Source organism: Lissotriton helveticus, chromosome 8 (assembly GCF_964261635.1).
Source record: "Lissotriton helveticus chromosome 8, aLisHel1.1, whole genome shotgun sequence".
NCBI lineage: Eukaryota > Metazoa > Chordata > Amphibia > Caudata > Salamandridae > Lissotriton > Lissotriton helveticus.
Window position 1 is genome coordinate 844,940,680 of NC_136069.1, and position 23,242 is coordinate 844,963,921.

Below are 23,242 nucleotides of genomic sequence, written 5' to 3' on the forward strand. Positions count from 1 at the left end.
ACCCTAGCTAGAATGCTTAATACCACGCCTCCACCCGCCCATGTACACTCCATAGTAGATTCGGATGGGGTTGAGAAAATAGGCCACGAGGAGATACTACAAGCGTTCACTAAATACTATTCAAATCTATATACATCTACGCAGGCAGCGTCGAAGGACGACCTCATGGCCTTTCTAGAGTTCATAGCAATAGTCTGGTTCAATAATGCCCATAGAAAGTATATGGAATTGTCGGTTACAATACAAGACATCGTAAAGACGATTAAAGCCCTGCCCTTGAACAAGGCTCCGGGTCCTGATGGACTCACGGCTGCCTTTTATAAAGCTTATGCTGAGGAACTAGCCCCCAGGATGCATTCGGTCTTTGCGGAGGCCCTTGAGACGGGTGTTACTACCTGAGTCAATGAGGGAAGCCCTTATCATAACTTTGCTAAAGCCTGATAAAAACGAATGCCATCTAGATTCATATAGACCCTTGTCGGTCATTAACGTGGACGTAAAAATATATGCGAAAATTATAGCAGACCGTTAACAGCCTCTGCTTCCCATGGTCGCTCTCCCGGACCAGTCGGGATTCATACCGGGCCGTGCAACCTCGCATAACTTGCTGACTGTATTCTCAGTTCTCCATTATCTACATTCTAATGTCCAAGCTGCGGTGGTGTTTCTGGACGCCACAAAGGCGTTTGACTCGCTGGAGTGGCCCTACCTCTTTGTTATACTAGAGCGCATGGGGTTCAGCCCGTTGTTTATAAATCAAATCAAGTTGCTTTACACAGCCCCTAGAGCAAGAGTGCGAGTGAATGGCATGGTGTCCGACCCGTTTAATATCTCAAGGGGCACAAGACAGGGTTGTCCACTGTCCCCGCTATTGTTCGCAATAGCAATGGAACCACTGGCGGCCAGAAGTAGCAGCGCCATACCGCCAGGTGTATTGGATTCAGCTCCCGCAGCCTGCTCATCTCCCTCTATGCTGACGACGTCACCCTCTACGTGGGCAATCCGACTGAGAACCTGAACGCCCTTCTAAGAGAATTTGTTCGATTCGGTGGTCTCTCAGGCGTATCTATAAACTGGTCAAAATCAGTCATATTCCCGCTGACTGATAACACCCTAGAGGTGCACTCGGACTACCCCTTGCGCTGGGAGGCGGATGAGGTGAAGTACCTGGGGGTCTGGATCAGCCCTAAACTCCAGGATGTCTGGACTCTGAACTTTGGCAGAGCAATTTCCTGGCTCGAAAGTAAGGTGGCCATATGGTCAAAGCTCCCTCTCTCGTTGGCGGGCAGAATTGCACTCACGAAAATGATTGTACTCCCTAAATTTCTCTATTTATTTGCAAACATACCCATCCCATTGACGCAGCACTTCTTCACCTGCCTACGCTCACATCTACTGGCGCTGGTGTGGGCTGGGAGTCAAGCTAGAGTCTCGTGGGCATTGCTGACGCTGCCGATGCGGCAGGGAGGCATGGGTGCACCTGATATGAGATTGTATGCACTATGCGCGCAGGCACAATACCTCCACTTCTGAGCCTACCCTACACCCTACCAACCGCACGTGGCCATGGAACTAGACGTGGTGGCGCCGTTACCCCTGAGTGTGGCATTGTACTGTAAAACCCCTAGGCCCACGCGCGACGTTGACACGGCCAACATGCTCCGTTGGTCGTGGAGAGAGTTGCAGAAAAGAGCGGGGCTGCCCCTACTGTATGCACCTGCCATTCCCATCAGACAGAATCCCATGCTCCCATGCCTGGCAGAGGGGGGGGAGACACTGAGGTGGCGGGATCCCAGTTACATACCTTTGCGGACCTCTACCCAGATGGTACGTTTCTAAACCTACAAGCTCAGGAGGGAGACCAACCATTATCATTTAGAGACAGGTTCGCCCACCACCAACTGAAGGCTACGTGCAGAACACTCAGCGATAACTTTCCTGAGGAGCCTCTACACCTGAACGCGTTACAAAACAATTTAGGCAGGGCGTCCCGGAAGAAACTTATAACGCGTTTATACAATTCCATGCAGGAGCAGTCCCCTATATTGGTGCCCAAGTCGCTGCAGTGGTGGAATGCAGACCTAGAGACTCCCCTGACTGAGGAGCAGTGGACATTCTGCTGTGGGCAGCTAATGGAACTTTCCCCAAGCTATGAGCTGCGCCTCATACATTTTAAGTTCCTCCATAGATTCTATCGTACCCCGGTAGCACTTCATCGAATGGGTGTTAAGGAGGATGACAGGTGCTGGAAGTGCGGGGAGGAGGGTGCTTCATTCCTACATGTAGCTTGGAACTGCCCGGCGCTCTTTGACTACTGGTCAAAAAATTTTGTTGCCATTAACCAGATACTGCACAGGGCGGACACTCTCTCCCCGGTACTGGGACTCCTGGGGTGGGTGGCTCAAACCATGCCAGCGCACAGAAAACTGCATGCCCTACTATTACTGTATGCCAAGCACCGGGTGGCCATGGGGTGGGGTCGTAGTGCTTGCCCTGGGTTTGCGGACTGGATCACTGATGTAACTTATGGACACACGCAATTAACCACCTATTGGGAGCTGATGCCTTCTGCCTCCCGGCCGAGAGACATTTGGGAACCGTTTCTGCAGTGGTCACAGAGCAGGGTGGAATCCCCCGTGCTGCGCCTGCTGCCCTGGCCGATTCACCCCATCATGTTGTATCGTAGTGCTCCGCCTCCTGTGTTGGGGCACCTGTGTCACTTTTGCATGAGTTGGGGGGGCGAGGTGCAGTGGGCTTGATCTGAGCATCTATGCTTGTCCGCTTGACCACACGCTGATGCTGGTTGTGACGAGTGCGCTCCTGCACGTGTACTCTGGCATATGTTACAAGTTTGCTATGTATGCACTGACCCTGTACAATGTTTATCTTTTTTCTTTTTCCCTTTGCTGGGTGAATGATATGTTGTAACTCCTGAAATCATTTTGCACTGACGTTAGCCTGAGTTGTTAACTGTTGAAAAGAAAATAACAAAACTCTTATCCTTCTTTACTGTATAGCACCACTGATACCGCATATTTCATATCTTGTTTAAATGCATGTAACTACCATATATGTATGTGCTATTTCCTACTGAACTAATTTTAATAAAAACATTTTAAATTTTTTTTTAAAAAGTGTATTAATTCATTATTGAAGTGTGTTGTGAGGTTATAGGTTAATAGGGTGGGAAGTAATTTAATTGTAATTAAGTAATTATTTTTGTTAGTGTTGAGTACTTATAATTAAATTATTGTTAATCAATTATTAATTGGTAATACATTTATAATAATTATTTTATTTATTTTAATAATTGTAATTAGATTGGATTTTTTTATAATATATTGGTATTAATAAATAATCTATTGTTAATTAATTAGTGATTGCCAAATGTTTTTTAATAATTATTGTTTTTTGGTATTGATTTTTTATTTTTTATTTTATTATTATTATTTGTTAATACATTTCTAATAATTTTTATTTAACTATTTATTTTAATTGTTAGTTAATTATTAATTGGTAATTCTTTTTCAATAATTATTTATTGGTATTGTTAATTAATTTGTTGTAATTTAATACTATTTTTTACAAAACAATGAATATTTTAATAATTAGTGAGTTATTTTGACCCCAATGCTATCCAACACTTTCCTACTGTTGCACCCTCTGGAGTTGGAATAGTAATTTTCACCCCTACGCTATCCAACACTTTCTCTACTGTTGCACCCTCTGGAGTTGGAATAGTAATTTTTAGCCCTACGCTATCCAACACTTTCCCTACTGTTGCACCCTCTGGGATTGGAATAGTGATTTTTACACTACGCTATCCAACACTTTCCCTACTGTTGCACCCTCTGGAGATGGAACAGTAATTTTTACCCCTACGCTATCCAATATTTACTGTTGTAGTTAATGTAGTGTCTAATTTATTTAAAATATTTTTTTGTAATTTGTTATATATAGTTTTGATATTTTTATTTATATTATTGTATGTGTATGTATGCATTTATAATTTATAAAAAAATGTATCAATTTATAAGTTATTAGAGTAATTAATTGTAAATATTATTAAGTAATACATATATATCATATTTTATATGTATATTTTTAATTTATTTTTACATTATATTTATTATTTATAATTATAAATATATTTAACTATGTTATTTTAATTATATGTATTACTTAATTAATTTTATATTATTTTTGAACATTAAAAAAATGATATTTTTTACAACGATCGTTTTTTACAAAAATATTTTTTTCCGATATTTTTGTACTTACCTTAATGTAGATAGGACTTCGATATTCTTGACTTCGATATTCTGCCTCCGATATTTTTGATGTTGATATTTTCGACGTCAATATTCTGTCAGTGGTTCTTTAACTCTTAAGTATAAGTCAATATCAACTCAATATTGGAGCATGACAACAGAATTATATTTCTCAATGCTTTTAAATGAAAGAAACTTAAAATGAAGAGTTAACTTAATGATTAAGTTAAATCTTCATTTTATTTTTCTCCACTTTTCAAAGTGTCACAATTTTCAAAGTGTCACATATTACAAACAGCAGGCTTCTTGATTCCAGTGGCTGGTAGACACAGTGCCATATTCATAACTGGAAAATACAGTCATTTTCTTTTAAATGGGAGAAATTTAAAGTGAAGGAAAATGTTTCCATGAAACATTGTCTTGATGTTTTTCTCTACTGTAAATTAAGCCAATTAAGTCCTAATGTTTATTGACGCATTCTTCTTCACTTTAAATTCCTAAGATTTAAACAAATAAGTGTATTTTACTGTTCTAAATATGGCACCATATCCACAGGCCACTGGGAATAGAATGCCTGCTGTTTGTAAAGATACTTTGAAATGGGAGAAAATTAAAATGATAAGTTTTATGTAATGCATATAAACATAAAAGTAACTGCAGTTAAATTTTCTCTCATTTCAAAGTGTCACATTTACACACAGCAGGCATCTTGCTCCCACTGGCTGCCATATTTATAACTGAAAAATAGAGCCATTTTTTTTAAAGGGGAGAAAATTAAAGTGCAGAAAATGTTTCCTTTTTACGAACATTTTTGCAGAACATTTGTTTGCACTTTTCTCTTATTAAAAATGAAAATAGTTGTATATTTGTATTGTACATGGAATGGTGCCACATATGGCAAAGGGTAGTTCCTGTGCCACAAGTACATATGACACAGGCTCCCATCACCCATATACATATATCCCATTCATTAACACACATGCTCATACATCCCCATAAACCATGCACTCACTGACACACATGGCAGCCCTAACAAAGTGCCCCTAGTCACAGTATTCTGTTCAAACCATAGTATGGGGCTCCTTGGACATTAGGTGTAAAGTCAATGAAGCTAGGTGAGGGGATGTCTCGTAACAATGCACACATTACTTCGCCTTTAGTAGCTCACAACGATTTTCACTGATCAGAATTAGCTCTCAATACAGAAAAGGTTGGAGAACACTGACAGAAAAACTTTTTTTTTTTAAATATATTTCTTTTTATTAACACAAGGCATCAAAACAATAATTAAATAATAACATTACATGTGGAAGATAATCTCCCATATCGCTCACAATCCAACAAAAGGAGAGGGTGGGAAAAAGCGGGAAACATGGTACATAGTTATAAACCATCACGGCGAGGCAGGGATATCAATGGGCGCATCTACAGGTGGCACACAAATGTCCCCCCTACAACGATTCCACAGCCCCCACACAGGTGTCCACTTACGGGGGCGGCCCCTCGCCACATAAACAGTTTTTTCTCGGAACATACACCAATCCATGTTCTCCATCCATTCTTCAACGGTCGGCACACTCTCTGCCCCCCACCTCTGTGCTATATTCCGTTTCGCAATCATATTACCTAAAGTTGCCCATTTGGTCTGCGCTACATTTAGATCCGTAGGTTCCCAAATATTCAGGAGGCATCTCCATGCTTCTGGCAACACAGCGACTCCCAAAACCTCTCGCGTGACATCTTGTATCCCACTCCAATACGCGGTCACGGAGCGACACTCCCAAATAATGTGAAGGAAAGTACCCACAGAGCCGCAACCTCGTCTACACAGACAAGTCTCCGATAGTCCCATCCGAACCAGGCGGGGCCCTGTGACATAAACCCTATGCAATATTTTCAGCTGAACAAGGCGCAGGCGCACTGGGATTGCGACCACCTTCGGTGAGGAGACCGCAGCTTGCCAGTCCTCATCATCTAGTTCAATACCATCGTTTGACCATTTGTCCCTTAGCTCGATCAAGAGATCTGCCCTATGATTAATAAATTTTTTATAAATCAGGGAAATGGTCTTCTCGGGCAGGTGGCCATCCAAAATTCTGTCTTCAAGAGGAGACGCCTCGGGGAGGTCTGCCTCCGCCGGCAGTACCGTCATTAACGCATGCTTGACCTGCGCAAAACGAAAGTACTCAGTTTCCCCAATCTATATTCAGTTTGCAATTCCTCAAACGTCTTAATCCTCCCCTTAACCAAAACTGCACTGATAGTAGAGATCCCAATCAGATCCCACTTGTCAAAGCCCTTTGTATTCCATAGCTTGCCCAACTTTTCAGAGTCAAAAAGCGGTGTAGCCTGCGTCAAGCGGTCCCTCCATCCCAAAGAGCTGGTAGCGTCACGCCAAATCCATAACAAATGCCTAGTCAGTCCTGTCAAACCACTCCCCACCGACCTGGCGTACAGTGCACGACTATAGGAGCCCCCAGGGAGAAGCCATCTATCCATTGCATATCCAGGGTCAGTAGAGGATCCATAAGTACAAAGGTTAATGGCTGCTAGTTGTGAGACCCAATAGTATCGCCTGATATCCAGGCGTGCAATCCCGCCGTCATACCACGGAAGCGTCAGTTTAGCCAATGCGATCCGGGGTCTACCATCCCACAACAGACTACGTTGTAATCCCTCAACCTCTCGAAAGTAACTCGCTGGCACAACGTCTAACGTATTTTCTAGGGCATAAAGAAAGCGGGGCAAAGACATTATTTTAAAGAGAGTCACCCGCCCAAGCAGGACGAGAGGAAGTCTCTTCCAGCCGGCCACATCGCTGCGCAATCGGACCAAGGGGGGGAGCAGATTCCTAGCATATCGGATCGTGGGGTCCAAGGAGATAAACATCCCCAAATACTTAAACCCATCCGTAGCTATTTGGATCTGGCAGTTTCGCGGGAGAAGCGGGGCGTCCCCACTAAGAATGAATAACAGCGATTTACCCCAATTTATCGAGAGCCACGAGTTCCTCCCGAAGGAGGACAACACGTCGCAAACCGCATCAAGGGATCTCCTAGGGGAGGCCAAATAAAGTAAAATATCATCTGCATACAAAGAGATCCTATCCTCCCACTGTGGCGACCACCTGAGAACCCGGACTGAGGGCTCCCAGCGGATCCAGGCGGCCAACGGTTCCATAGCCGGTGAGAACAGAAGTGGAGAAAGGGGGCAACCTTGCCGGGTGCCCCGTCCAAGAACAAATGGCAACGAGACCTGGTTATTCACGATTACTTGGGCAAGGGGTTCAGTATATAACAAGCGGACCCAGTGGATGAAATCAGAGCCAAAGCCAAATTTAGCAAGTACAGCCCACAGATAAGGCCATTCTATCGTATCAAAGGCCATTGTTGCATCGAGCAATGCTATTACAGTGGGTTCCATTAGGGTGTGAGCCCTGGCGAGCACCCCATGCCACCGACGCAGTTTGAGGGCCGTATTCCTATGGGGGATAAAACCTGATTGATCGGGGTGTATCAATCACTGATTACCTTAATCAATCTAGTAGATAGGATCTTAGCAAGGATATTGGGTTCCGCATTTAATAACGAAATAGGCCTATAGGAAGCACAACAGGATTTTGCTTTACCCTCCTTATGAATAACCACTATAGAGGCTACCCTATGATCATAGGGCAGTATCCCCCTCTTCCGGGCTTCAATGAACATGCGCCGCAGGTAGGGAGCAATCCTATCGGGTCGAAATTTGTAAAGCTCAATTGGGATCCCATTAGGCCCTAACGCCTTACCAGAGTTTAAAGAGCGTACCGCCTGGGCCACCTCATCCGTAGTGAGGTCACCATCCATAAAATCCCTGTCTTCCCTAGACATACACGGGAGCTGCAAGTCACGCAGCATCAATTGGGAGTCCTCCTCCAGGAGGTCCAAGACCGATGTATACACAGTGTGAAAATACTGAGCAAAGCTATCTACTATAGCCTGGGGATCAGTGAGATGGAGCCCGTCCTCTGTCACAAGCTCCGGGACAACCCGATCTGCCCTATCCTTCTTGTCCAGCCAAGCAATAAGCTTCCCAGCTTTATCCCTGATGTCATACAGCTGACCCTGCTGCTCTCTACTCTGAGATTTAGCGCTGTTCGTAACCAGCATCCTATACTCATGCTGTTTGAGACTAAGGACATGCTGCTTTGCACGGGTCACCTCCCGTTCCAGCTCCCCCTCTAGGCCCATAATTTCAGCCTCCACCTCAACAATGTCTTTATTCCGGTCTTTCTTAGCTCCTGCTATCAGCGAAAGAGCCTGACCCCGAAGTACAGTCTTAAAAGCCTCCCAAAGCGTAACGGACGAGGGCACTGATCCCTCATTTTCAAGGAAGTAGTGGTCTAATGCCTTAATCAGGTCTCCTCTAATTTTGGGATTAAGTAAGTGCCAAGGATTTATGGGGGCCACTCTACCCTCAGAACGAAAGGCCACACCGAAACGGAACCAAAGCAGGGACTGATCGGATATCCCCCTAGCGAGGTGTGTCGCTTCCAACACTTAAGACGCATAAACAGCCGGGACAAGAGAGTAATCCAGTCTAGACATGCTACCATGAGCCCCAGAGTGAAAGGTATACTGTTTCTGATCCAGATGGAGCACTCCAGCTATCAACCAAACCCATGGGCTCGAGGAAGTCAGGTAACCAGCCATGAGCGCGTCCCACATCCCTCGGGGGATGTCTATCAAGAGCTCCAGAGACGCCCGCGTTAAAGTCACCCCCAAGATTAACAGTCCACTCGGGAGATCTAGCAGAGCCTTTCCCAAATCAACAAAGTTAGAGCTTGCATACCAGGAGGCACATACACAGAGAACAATGACAAAACATGCCCCTCCCAGTGACCCGTCACACCAACATATCTGCCCCTATCATCCTCAAAAAGGGAATCGATCACCAATGGGAGCGCTTTACGAGTCAGGATATCAACTCCCCTAGAGCCAGTAGTAAAACCTGCATGCGCCACTAATCTGTAACCCATTCTATGCATCGCTTTACAGGTATTTCCGACCGAGTGGGTTTCCTGTAGCAAAACCACATCAGGAGCATACCGTTTAAAATACTGAAGAACCACACTACGCTTAATTTTATCACCCAACCCATTGACATTCCAACTCAATACCTTTAGTTCCCTATCCCCCATCATCCAAAACACAGATGGAACAATCACCCCCCAACCACTGAGCACTTTCCAATTCAATGCCTTGAAAAACCACAACAAACAATACAAAAAGAAAACAACAAATTCTCCCCCAAACAAACCCCACTCACCACCCCCCTCCCTGCACCCCTGCTCACGGTGTACCTCCGCCCCCAACTCGCAGTGTGCCTGTTGCCCCATATTCTAACTACTGAACTATCGAAAAGTAAATTGGAGGATGAGTACGACCCTCCGATTCCCGGCATAACCCCAAGATTACCTCCGACCCGTTGAACCATTACTACACCCAACTTATCTGCAAATAACTGCTAGCCAGGATACACCCCCCGCCCCAGTCCAATCCCACCTGCAACAATGGCAGTCATTATTCTTGCGCCTGTGCTCCTTCATCCTCTTCCCCACTCCGCCTCCTCCGATCCTCTCGAGAAGAAAGTGTTTCCAACCAGTCCAAGGTAATTTCAGGATTGTGGAAGAAGAGTGCCTTGCCATCATATTCGACTCTCAGCTTCGCAGGATACATCATGGCATATTTCAGTCCTCTTTCACTCATGAAGGTTTGCCGTTGCCTCTGTACTGCCTGCGTAAAGTCTGGAAAAAAACTGAGGGTGGGGTTTTCATACTGAAGAGGTCCCCCATTCCTAGAGGCCTGGAGGATAGCGTCCCTAAAGTTAAGCACCCGTACAATCAGTGGTCGGGGCGGCGCTCCAGGTCGCGGTCTCCTCCCGGTATCCTGTGCGCTCTTTCCACTGTAAAGAATTTCCCCAGGCCTCCGGGCTTCAGATGATTAAGTATAATATCCTCGACAAAGAGGTCCGCGGCCTGGCCCTCTGCTTTTTCAGGCACGCCAATAATGTGCACATTATTTCTACGAGCTCTACCTTCATATTCGTCCAACTCGCTACTTGTAACTTCACTAGATGCTTTAAGATCATGAACTTCCTGTTGCAACAGAGCCACATCATCCATAAGACTGGAGGTTTTGATGTCCAGCGATTTTACCTTTTCCCCGGTTTTGGTGAGATACGCACGGAATAAATTAACCTCTATTGTAACTGTGTCACGCTTATGGTCTAAGGACTCCATCTTTTGACCCAGGGAGGTTTTCACCCCGTCGATCGCGGCGATCACATTCTGCAGCGTAGGCTCCACCGAAGAGGACATCGCCTCAGCATTCCCGTCTTGTGATTTTCCAGCTCCGGTAGGCGATCACCCCTGGGTTGCGTGTAACAGTCCAGGTTGTTGGCCTGAACGTATCTAGCTCCTCTGGTCGTCTTGACTTGTTGTTTCTCAGTCTCAAATTTGGTTGCCATTTTGTAATCAAGTGGAGACCAGGGCCAGTCGCAGTAGAGGGCCCGCAACTGAAGCGCCAACTCACTGGTAGCACTGCTTGGGCGAGCACACAGCCGTTCTCATAAATCCGATCCAACCCACCGCCAGCTACACAGCCGCACGTTCCAGGGGGACAGGAATTCCCGATGCAGCCGCAGTCGGCACCAAACCGCGCCGATCGTCCATTTCCAGTCCAGCAGCCAGGCCACAGAGTAGACGCACCCTGTTACAACCTTCCAATAAACCACCTTAGCTCACAGAGTTGGAAAGCGTCCTTGTTTCACACACCGGAGACCATCACTTCATGCCCCTCTACTCCTGCGTCACCTCCATTGCTCCGGATCCATTGCCAGCTCTGGGGGCCACCACTGACCGTATCCGGCTCTCCAAGGTCCAGTACAGGGCCCTTAGTAAGTAGTTCTGCCCCCCAGCCCAGCCAAAACAATCCAGGCAGGTCACCTCGCCATGTACATGGGGCTGAGGCACTATTCATAAGCAGCGCCAAAAATCACACCCCACGGCGTAGGCACACCTCCCAAGCGGGTCCAGTACCACAGTCTGTGGGGGGCAGTGCATAGTGGGGGGACGCCAGCCAGCAAGGAGAGAAAGGTAGGGCTTCGATGGGGCAGAGCCTTAAACTTCCGGTTTTGGCCCCGGTGTTGTCGCACTTCAGCCGGTGTCTACCTTCCACTCGAGACCCCGGCTTTCAGCAGGAGTGGGCCGCAATCTTCCGGGCCTCGGCAATCGGGCTGGCGGAGGCCTATCGCAGCGTCTAGCCCCGCTTCGTTTCCGCGACCAATTTCAGCGTTCCGGTTTCAGGATAAAGTGCAGGATTCGCTTGGGGGCGGCGGGGGCTCGGGAGCCTCTAACTTACGCGGCCATTTTGGGTGCGCGCAAGCTCCTCCTCTCCCAAAAAAACATTGTTGGTGGTGCCAAAACATATGTTATAACTAAGCTTCTATAAACAGGCCCTTGCTAAAGGTAAACCTGATCTCCTTTCTGGGAAAATCCTAGAGACTAGCAATATTCCATATGAACTTTTGGAAATACTCAGCATATTCCTTCACCCTGAATGCATTGATCACCTTCACCCAGTATCTCAAGACTTCTTTGGGAATGTTACTTCACTTTATTATCCTCCGAATGTATACCAAGCCATTACAACAGCCCAGAAGTCTTTAAATCTCGGCCTCTACCAAGCCCCGGTCAGACTATGACAAACCACAGGTCTGTCTTCACCTTAGTCACCCAGGATAGCTGGATTACCAACAGTGTTACCATGTTATTATCATAAGGATGTTTGCCCCATCTCTAGAAATGTTGTCACACTCTTCTAAAAAAGGATAGCGTGGACAGTTACATTGTAATGAGTACTGTCATGTCGCCCTGCTTCCATCTCATGTAAAAATGCTGGGAAAAAATTGTTACCAAATAGATCTTGCACTTCCTGAAAGATAAAAGCATTGTAGATCCCTGGCAACTAAGGGACACATTTACTAAATTTTCACAGCATGCAGGTCAGCAAGCAAAGTTTCTGCACTGCATCAAAAGGAGAGAGCAGAAATGTTCCATATTTACATAAATATGGAGCATTTCTGCTCTCTCCTTGCACTGACACACTGTGTGGGACCTGGACACCCTTGCACCATAGGGAAAGGCTTCCTGTGTTACAGGCGGAATAGTTTTTGTGCAGGAAGAAACACCTTCCTGCACAAAAACAATCCTTAGAGGCATTTTCCTCAATCTACTAGTGCTGCAAAAGGCAGCACACGTTGAAAGAGGACATAATGAGGAAAAATAAAGATATTCCTCCTCGTAGCGTAGCCTTTTGATGCATTCCTAGGATTACAAGTCTTTGTAAATCTGGAACTTCACCAAAATGCGCGGGTGGATGCAAGGGAATCTGTTCTAATGATGGCTGAATATGACCATAGAAAAACATTGGACAACAGAGACTTTGCAGGTGTGATTTTTCTGGATTTATTTTTTGCCAACGTTTGATATGATGGGCCACGGCATTTCCCTCTGATGACTGAATGGACATGGATTGAGGAGGTTGTTACAAAGTAGCTTGCCACGTTTCTGACCAACCACACCCAAATCTTTTCCTTGCCTCTATACAGCTCCAGCAGTATGGTGAGCAAATGTGGAGTGTCATAAGGATCCACACTCTCCTGTACTTTTCAAAGTCTAAGTGCCCCCCCCCATTCCAAAATATTAAACATCATAACTGTAAGGCAGTCAACTATGGTGATTATACCCATCATTTTGTCCAGCAGGACAAGGGTGCTCCTGGCTCTCTTTCTCTCTTAAACACTTATTTGTCAGCATTACAAAAAAGACTGAGCTTCTTCTGCTTGGCAAATACAAGTCGCATTGGCTGGATATCATATGGGCACTCTGCCATTTCACTCGCAAAATGTGGAGTAGTCTTCCTCTTGATCTGTGCAAGCATATTAACTGTCTCCTAAAACTGACTTAATTCAGTTCTTTTCTTTTTCTTTGCTTAGCAGTTCTTACAGTCTTGCAATCCACCAGGATAGGACTGGGGCAGAAAAATAAGCGCCCCCCATAAGGTTACACTTTCCCTGTATGTGTCACAGTGCACCTTAAATCGGGTGCCCCAGGTGCAAACAGGGAAAGTGTGCATGATTATGGTAAACGTGCTGCCCTCAGGGCAGCTGCGAAGTCGCCCTGGCCTGTTAGCAGCATATTGAGGCGAAATAAGTAATGCCTGCTTCAAAACCGCTCCATGTTTCACAGTGCTGGCAGAAACCCACCTACACTTTCAAGGGAGGAGAGAGATCTCCTTGCAGGCGGTTGCAGTGAGTGACTGCACCAGCTTGCAAAGGGATGTCAGTGGGGGTCCATGGGACACAATTTCTCCCCTCTGGAGTGCTGCCTTCAAAAGACGCACTGAAAGTGTGCCATTTATTTTTGGTGCACTTTCAGTATGTTCCCTTAAAGCATGTCTGCCTCTGCGCCTGAATACATAAAATGGCACAGGCACAAAGGCAAAGTGATTCCCTCATTTGCATGGGTCCATGCCCCATGCAAATGAGGGAACACTGTCTAATGATAGCGCTGGCGCTACATGTGCGCTAGCACTATTTGTAATACAGAAGAGGCCACACAAGCATCTACAGCCCCTTCTTTAATACCAAAGATTTGAATAGGTTAAAAGAAGAAAGGGTGTTTAACAATTTCTTACATTAGCATTGTTGTGAGAAATGCCATTTCATAGGTCATGCTTATACGTTAATTATCTGCTAGCTGTCCTTCACTCATCTGACAAATACATCATATACAGGATAAAGATGTGCACGAAAGTGAATATGGAAGACTTCCTGACTGTCCATCATGAGATGGGACACATAGAGTATGACATGGCCTATTCTAAGTTGCCATTCCTTCTGCGAGATGGGGCAAACGAAGGATTCCATGAAGCCGTGGGCGAAATCATGTCACTATCTGCTGCTACTCCTGAGCACCTGAAATCTCTTGGTCTTCTGCCAGATACATTTGTGGAAAATAAAGGTAAGAAATAGAGAAAAAGAGAAAGAGAAAATGTGTGTGTGTGTGTGTGTGTGTGTGGTATTCATAGAGAAAAGCAGAACGTAAAATGCTACAACTCATGAGTGAATTTTGAAGTGGATTGTGATGCCAACAGCATGTCGTCAACAATGGTAATAATGCTATTCTCCGCCAATCTGCATATATACATTTTATGCCTCACTTTTTTGATGTGGACTGGTTATAAATAAATGTGCATGTGATACAATGAGTTAAATCTATGTAAATTCATACTAAGCACACCCTGTGAATATTAGTATAGTTTTTCTACTCTGTTGAGTTATTGTATTTTGCAGTGGGTGAGTCAAAAAGCAGAGTTTTATGATATTAGGTAGTCTATACTTTAGAAATAATACATCATTTGGCCTTTGTACTGTGCCAAATGGTTAAGTTTATATTTATGAAAGCACTTATTTCAAATAACATTATATTGGGCCACCTTTATTTTCGTCTCTATATGTGTGTGTGTGTTTATTGTGTTGTGTTTGTGTGTGTGTGTGTGTGTGTTTATATGAGTGAATGGCTATGTAAGTGGTTGTGTGGGTGTGTGAGTGACTCTGTTGAGAGGCTGTATTGGTGAGTGCCTGGGTGTGTGAGTAGCTGTATTGGTGAGTGAGTGGGTGTGTGCGTGTCTGTGTGGGTGAGTCAGTGGCTGTGTGAGTGATTGTATGGGCGAGTGGCTGTGTGAGCATGTGTATGGGTAAGTGTGTGGCTGTGTGTGGGTAAGTGGGTGTGTGAGTGGCTCTGTGGATGAGTAAGTGAGTGTGTGAGTGGTTGTATAGATGTGTGAGTGGGTGTGTGAGTGGTTCTGTGGATGATGTCATCCTCGATATCATCAGTGATGTCATTAGAGATGTCATCAGTAATGTCACATACACATGGCATGGGTGATGTGAGTTCATAAGCAGTGCATTGCGGGGGCTTAAGCTATAGTTAGCTCAGGCAACTATAATTGCTGAATTTCAATGATTTTGTACAAGTGAAATCTGAGCTAAACTATAACATCCCCGTAATCACAGAGACCGCATAAAGCTCCCGTCTTGCTTCATGGAGGGGCTCACTTACGGAGGAGGGGTAACAGCGGCTGTGCGGACAGCAAACTTTGACTGGGAGCACTTGAAGAAAATCACGAAAATGGCGAACACGAGCGGGAACACTGCATTTATTTATTTATTTAAGAGTCTTATAAAGCGCTGGCCAGACCAAAGGTATCAGAGCGCTTTACAACATTTATCATGATGCAATCGAATACACATTATTTCAATAAACAGCATTATCTTGTGTTGAATCTTGTTAAGGCCTGGAAGGGACCATAGAAGTGAATCAAAAAGGCAGGCAATGTAAATGCCTTCTAATTGAGGTGGCTGTATTATCCTGTGGACGAAATCCCTGTGACAGACAAACTTGTTGGGTGGAAGCTATCCAGTTTGATGTTTATGAAGGAGGGGTTGGTCCTGATATGGACTGGGATGGAGTTCCAAATTTTAGGGGCATTTCCAGAGAAGGAGAGTGATACGGTTAATTGTTTGTGAGTTTTGGGAGGAATGAGAAGTAGTGTGTTAGTGTTCCTGAGATTTTTCATCTGGCCTGCCTTTTTGAGTTTGGACTCCAGGTAGGTAGGTTTACCTGTGAGAAGAGCTTTGAGTGTGAGACATGCATTTCTGAAGTTGGAACGTGCTTCAACCGGGAGACATTTTAGTTCTCTTCGAGAGGGAGAGATGTGGTCGTATTTCCTTATTTCTTTGCATTTTAATCGCTTTGACCGAGGGAAAATCATTGTTGAATGGTGAGGCGGCCGCCAGCTTGCGTGGCACGTGAGTGGCCGCAGAGATGCGCAGGAGGTGCGCGGCGAATGGTGGATGTTGCCTGTGCTGTCTGAGCCTCCCCTGTCACAAGGCGTTGGAACAGCGGAGCTGCGGTCTTTCACTTTTATCCCCCTTTTGCACAACGTCTATCGTGGGCAAAATGTGCATGCTCCGAGAGATACACAGAGATATATTGGAGGCACCTACAGGGGAAGAAATACTTACTGCCTAGTACCACGGAGCCCCAACCATCTGGAGGAGTTTGGAGAGATCCAAGGTGTGAGAAGTTGGCCTGATAGGTGATGTTTCCAATTCTGGAACCACCTGTTATCAGACCAAACAATCCCTTATGGTGTCTGGTTGTAAGTCAACCTTATTAGACAAGCTATCCTAGGGGTAGCATGGACTAAGCAGCCTAAAGGCTTAACTTAAGAGGTCGTGTTAAGCGAGCTGTTTTACCACATACAATCCTGTAATATCAAATGAAAGGACACCACACAAGTATATATTATAAAAATATATGTATTTATTACTAAAAACAATCCCCAGTATTCTTTATGAATAAAGGGGCACGCGTTAAATCAAAAGCACAGTTTAAACATATAAAGTTGCACGATTATGGATGAGGGCGGGGGCCACTCAAACCATATACTAAACAAGTGGTATAAGAGATACCAATCGAACAGTGGTTAGGCCTAGGGCCTAGGGAATCGCTGGGAGCAGTCGGGACAAGCAATGCTGAAGTCGGGAGAGGCCCACGGGATTCGGGAGCAGTGCGGAAAGCGCACGCATGCACCAATGTTAACCAATGGTGCGTAAAAGTTGTAAAGTTAAAGTTTAAGGACACTTCCGTTGAACCTAGAGGGACAAAACTTAAGACACAGACCCTAGAGATGTGTACCAGTGTGGGAACACCGGCGGAGCAAAGTTACCTCACCCACAGGAAGTGGGTTCACAGGGTCGAAGTTGAGTCGGGTTTCGTCACGCAGGCTCTTGGTGCTTGAAGCTGGATGGGCTGCAGGCGGGGTGAAAGAGAAGTGTCCGGTGGAGTCCAAGGGTGGACTCGAGTCGAAAAATACCTGAAAGCAGAGGGGACAGAGTCTGTGTCACTCAGCAGTGACCAGGGTGGAACCAGGACGGAACCAGGCAATGTCGGGCGCAATCAGGTGGTCGTCGAGGAGCTTCTCTCCGCTGTCACGTGGGCTCTGGGGCATCTACGACGTCCAGGAGCGGGTCACGATCTGTCCCACGCAGGCTCTCGCCGTCGGCGCTGTCGGCTTCAAGATTGGAGCAAACAACACTTGGCAAAAGCAATCCACGCGGAACCGGGAGATTGCTTCTCACTCGAACCAGGAGGGTCAGAGTGGGGGCTCCTTTTCAGGGGAGCTGGTGCAGATCTGGAGCAACCAGATTCACAGGTCGAATTTCAAAGTTCGTCGGCACAGGGGCCACTAGCCGGATGGCAAGTGACCGGGCTAACGCGTTGAGCCAAAAGTAGCAGAAGGGCCCCACGCAGCACTCGATGAGTGTAGAGGGGTGAGCTTCGGTGCAAGAGTGGCTCAGGGTTGGGGCTTCTCAAACCTCGGTGTACAGCTTCGAGGGTCACTCGTGGGCTGCACGGTCAGCGTCTCGTGGTCTTTTCAAGATGGCGTGCCCCACGCTTCCGGTCGCCTCCACGGGTCTCAGCACTGCAGGGACTGTGGATCGGGCTGTTGGAAGGCAGGCAAGCTTGATCTCGTCGATCTCTGTTGCTCGAGTTCCGGCGGGAACTGCGACAAAGCAGTTGTCGATGGCTGGATGGTGCCTGTTTGCACAGGGTGGTCACTCCTTGACCACAAGGGAGATTCTTCAGTCTTCTACGTTGAGTAGGATGTCGAAGGGTCCAGAGTTTCGTTTCTTATGTTTCATCAGGAAATCTGAAGTGCATCGGCACTGCTCCCAGTCTTATACTAATTTTGGGGGCTGGATTACCTGCTAGGTCCCCTCCTATGGGTGGGACCCAGGAAGTGGGTGGATACACCCCCTTCCTTTGATCCAGGCCGCCCTGGCACGAGGGCTGGAGTGCCCCAGAAACGGTTTGGCCGGATTATGCAAGGGGCAGCCTTGTGCGCCCCAAGCAGTGTCTGGTTTCTTTCAAACCTCCCTGCTACAATCCACTATCTCCTGTCTGGAGGGTGGTAACACCCCCCTGCGACAGGAAACCCTTTGTCCAGGCCCCATTTGGCTGAGTTTCGGTCAGCTGCAGGGGGTCAGACTCTTGTCTATGGCAGAGGCATCCATTTTGTGGATCTAAGGTCCTTTTAGAAATTAACCGCATTTAAGTAAAGTAACATGTCTTACCCCTCTAGAGGGGTGGAATGCTATCCCCGTCGCCAGAACTGGCGAGGGGATAGTATTCCAAATCGTATGACACCTTACACGACATGTTTTGATAAAGCCAAACCAAAGTTGCTATATAACCGCGAGGATTATAAGGCACTTAAGAGTATATGGTATGGCATTATCCTGAAACAGCTTAGGGAGTTGTTCCCGACAGCTGCAGACAGGCTCAGCTCATGCTAGAGCTCCATCTCACATTAAACCACGCACTCTGCCTTCAGGATTGATGAGGCCTTCCATAGGAGTGGCTCACAGGTTTATATGTGTCCAGATATAGGTTTAGATATAGGTATACTATATCTAAGTAAGGGGTGGTTACACCACCTTACCCCAGCTGAGTGATCAGCCAGTTGTGTCAATTTAAGAACCAGCCAGGGGTGGCAAAAGATATGCTGCAGCCCCTGGTAGGCCTTGGTGGCCCCTATGCCCTGGGCACCTATAGTGCATTAGACAGGGGCTGACAAGGAGTCAATTTCCAATTGTGGTATGTACCTAGGGTACATGGAATCCATTTTACAGAGAGAGCAGATGGCCTGGGGCCCTGATTAGCAGGGAACCAGGTCAACTAAGTCAAAAAACCAGCTAAACACAGGCAAAAAATCTGGGGTAACCATAGTCAGGTAGCCACCTTCCTACACAACCCCCCCCCCCCCCCCAAACGAAAGGAGATAAGGCTATCCTTGGCCAGGTAAGCCTATATTGCCTGAGTGGCCATATAAGGAAGTACCTGCACTAGCATGGGTACCCCCTGTCTCATGGTCCACTAAGCAGTCCCCCACCCTTGGGGTATTAGAGGGTCTCCACCATAGGGAATCACTACCTTGGGTGTGTTTATGCAAAGTTAAAGGCTGGTTTGGATATGGAGTATTGAAGTGAGGCTCTACTAATTTAGGGCTTAGCTTCCTCCAATTATCTTCCACCATGTGTGCCTTTCTTTCTTTAACTGAGTTGCACTGTGCTCTCAGGGTCAACCTCTGGCTACCTAAAGCTGGAGGCTGGGTCCCTCTGTTTGGCTTGCTGGAGGGACAGTTCAGGTTTGGGCCCTTTGGGTCCCAGGTTTGGCTGTGCCCAACAGAATCCATCTGTGGGAGGTCCCTAACTGTTTTTAAGGGGGCTCCCTCAGGAGTTTTTAAAGTTTTCACCTCACTAGGGCTACTAGTTTTGGTGCCCCTAATCTGTTGATGGGGGTGCTTTATTTGACTGGGGGCCCTCTGGGTCTCACTGTCCTTCTTGTCCTCAGCAGCCCTGGGCTGGCTAAGGCAAGGTAGAGAGGGGCAGGTTACCTGCTCCAGACTGGGTCCCACCTGAGAATGGTCCACTGACATCAGAGGTTCTGTCAGGCTAGGCCCAACCACCTCTGGGGCAGTTCCTTCATCAGGGGTAAGATCAGTTCCCTGAGGAGGCTGATCCTGTCCTAAAGTCTGGTGAGGGGGAGATTTCTCTTCCTCCTCCATGCTCTCAGTTTGTGTGGAGTTATCCATCATTTCAGGCTTCACAACACACTCATCAGTTTGAGTTTGGGCTGTGGCCATCACAGCCCCACCAACCTTTTCAGGAGGAGACTCAGTTTGGGTTTCTGCTGTTATCATAACAGCTTTGCTATTCTGTTCAGGAAGAGCTTTTACTAAAGATGGGGCAGAGAGTTTCTCAGCCCTACCAACCTTTTCAGGATCTTGAATTGGGGCTGTAGCCATTACAGCCTCACTAACCTTTCCATTGGAATTTACCATTCTAGAATGGGTTTCCTGTTCAACCTCAGCCCAGGCTGAGATTTCCAAATCATTACCAAGTAGGCAGTCTACAGGCAAGTTTGATGACACTGCCACTCTCTTTGGGCCAATGACACCTCCCCAGCTGAGACTTACTACTGCCATGGGATGATTTGTTTTGATGCCATCAATGTTTGTCACCTGGTATGTGGCACCAGGTAAAAGTTGTTTAGAGGGGACTATACCATCAGCCACCATGGTGATGCTAGCCCCTGTGTCTCTAAAAGCTTCAACTTTCAAACCATTGATGATGGGTTCTTGTCTATATTTGCTCAAAGTATTTGGGCAATCAGAGAAGTTGGCAAACCCCATGCCAGTCTCATAAACAAGATTATTGGGGGAGGGGGACCTGGATAGGCCAGGGTCCTCCTGGGCTCTAAAAGTAAACCCACCCAGATTCCTGGGTGTGCTCCCACTTCCTGGGGGATTACTGCTGACAGTAACAGGAGGTGTTGGGGCTGGCTTTGGAGGTATATTCTCTTTATTGTTATTCTTGGGACAACAGTTGTCTGTTTTGTAATGCCCAACCTGTTTACAGGCATAACAATAAGGCTTTTTCTCAGTTGAAGAAGTGTCTTGGGACCCACCCCCATTCTTGGAGTTTTGGGGCCCTGGGGAAGTCTTTTCTTTATTTTTATCCCCACCCTTATCTTGAGGCTTGGTAGACTCCTTCTTCTGGTTACTGTCCTGATTCTTAGGCCTAATCCTGGTTCTGACCCACTTGTCTGCCTTCTTTCCCAATTCTTGGGGAGAGGTCAGATCAGAGTCCACCAGGTGCTGGTGTAAGAGCTGGTTCTGACAATTACTTAGGATCTGCTCCCTCATAATCAAATTATACAATCCTGTAAAGTCATGTACTTTGCTGCCATGTAGCCAACCCTCCAGAGCCTTAGTTGCACAATCAACAAAATCAGTCCAGTCCTGAGTCTGTGTCTTCTGGGTGTCTCTGAACTTCAACCTGTACTGTTCAGTGGTTAAGCCAAACCCATCTATTAGAACACTCTTCAGGACTTTGTAATTGTTTGCATCCTCATGTCTGACAGTGAGGAGCTTATCTCTCCCTTTCTCTGAAAAGGAGTACCATAAGATTGCTGCCCACTGTTCCTCAGGAACCTGCTGTACCATGCAGGCTCTCTCAAGAGCAGTTATCCATTTGTGGATGTCATCCCCTTCCTTGTAGGGGGGCACAATCTTTGTCAGGTTTCTACTATCATAGGACCTGGGTTTCTCTTTAGGAATATTGCTGCCACCAGTGGCATCTAAGCCACACAATTTCTGCTCTCTTGCCAAGGCAAGTCTAGCTTGAGCCAAGGCTACCTCCTCCCTCTCTATTTGGAGTTTGACAGCCCTCATTCTGGCCCTATGCTCTATCTTCTGAGAGGCAGTCATACCTCTCTGAGATTCTCTTGAGGCACTAGAAATATGAGAGTCCCCTGAGGGAGATCTCACTCTTCTGTTGCCTGGGAGAATGATATGGTGGGATCTGGGGAGGTGCTGGCCCTCTCCATTTCCCAGTAGGTCTAAGTTGGCCTGGTTAAGCCTGGCAACTAGGACCTGGCTACCCCTCTGATCCTGATCTTCTGGGTCCTCTACATCTGAGTCCTCCTCCCCCTCCTCTCCTTCTTCCTCTTGAGGGGTATCAGTTACAGGGGGGTTCACTCCATCTCCTGACTCTAAGGGAACTTCATTCGCCTTCTCTAAGTCATCCTGTTCTAGAATGGCTATCAGGATAGGACAGGTGGGACTTCTGCCCCTTTTTAACCCTCTTGAGATGCACAAGGCAATCAAGTCCTTTCGGGTTAATTTGTCATAGCTGGAAGTTGCCTTGGTAAGGTCAACTGTCACAGGAGCAGACCCTGGTGCTATTCCTGTGTCAGCCATGACTCTAGTGTGGTGTAAGTGATGCACCTACCTACACTAAGTGTTTCCCTACTGTACCTTGCTAGTGAGTTGTAGTCAGGGTGTGCTAATCCCTTTAACCTACAACTACTAAGTTCAGTAGAACTTAAATATGCTAAGCTTTTGATTTATATGTACCTAGAGGTACTTGATGTGATCTTTCAATTTGATAAAAAGATTGCAATGGTAAAACAACAGCAAGCTCAAATCCCACCGCTGCTCACCAATGTGAGAAGTTGGCCTGATAGGTGATGTTTCCAATTCTGGAACCACCTGTTATCAGACCAAACAATCCCTTATGGTGTCTGGTTGTAAGTCAACCTTATTAGACAAGCTATCCTAGGGGTAGCATGGACTAAGCAGCCTAAAGGCTTAACTTAAGAGGTCGTGTTAAGCGAGCTGTTTTACCACATACAATCCTGTAATATCAAATGAAAGGACACCACACAAGTATATATTATAAAAATATATGTATTTATTACTAAAAACAATCCCCAGTATTCTTTATGAATAAAGGGGCACAAGCGTTAAATCAAAAGCACAGTTTAAACATATAAAGTTGCACGATTATGGATGAGGGCGGGGGCCACTCAAACCATATACTAAACAAGTGGTATAAGAGATACCAATTGAACAGTGGTTAGGCCTAGGGCCTAGGGAATCGCTGGGAGCAGTCGGGACAAGCAATGCTGAAGTCGGGAGAGGCCCACGGGATTCGGGAGCAGTGCGGAAAGCGCACTCATGCACCAATGTTAACCAATGGTGCGTAAAAGTTGTAAAGTTAAAGTTTAAGGACACTTCCGTTGAACCTAGAGGGACAAAACTTAAGACACAGACCCTAGAGATGTGTACCAGTGTGGGAACACCGGCGGAGCAAAGTTACCTCACCCACAGGAAGCGGGTGCACAGGGTCGAAGTTGAGTCGGGTTTCGTCACGCAGGCTCTTGGTGCTTGAAGCTGAAAGGGCTGCAGGCGGGGTGAAAGAGAAGTGTCCGGTGGAGTCCAAGGGTGGACTTGAGT

The 23,242-nt window shown here is 46.4% G+C and overlaps 1 protein-coding gene across 1 annotated transcript in view; it reads left to right on the plus strand.

Moving 5' to 3' along the window:
* The window catches only part of ACE2 (angiotensin converting enzyme 2), a 637,108-nt gene that overhangs the window by 337,115 nt on the left and 276,751 nt on the right, over positions 1 to 23,242 (plus strand). The window contains exon 9 of the mRNA XM_078657651.1: positions 14,108 to 14,334. Coding sequence (XP_078513777.1) covers positions 14,108 to 14,334 — 227 coding nt within the window. The remainder of the gene's footprint in view (positions 1 to 14,107; positions 14,335 to 23,242) is intronic.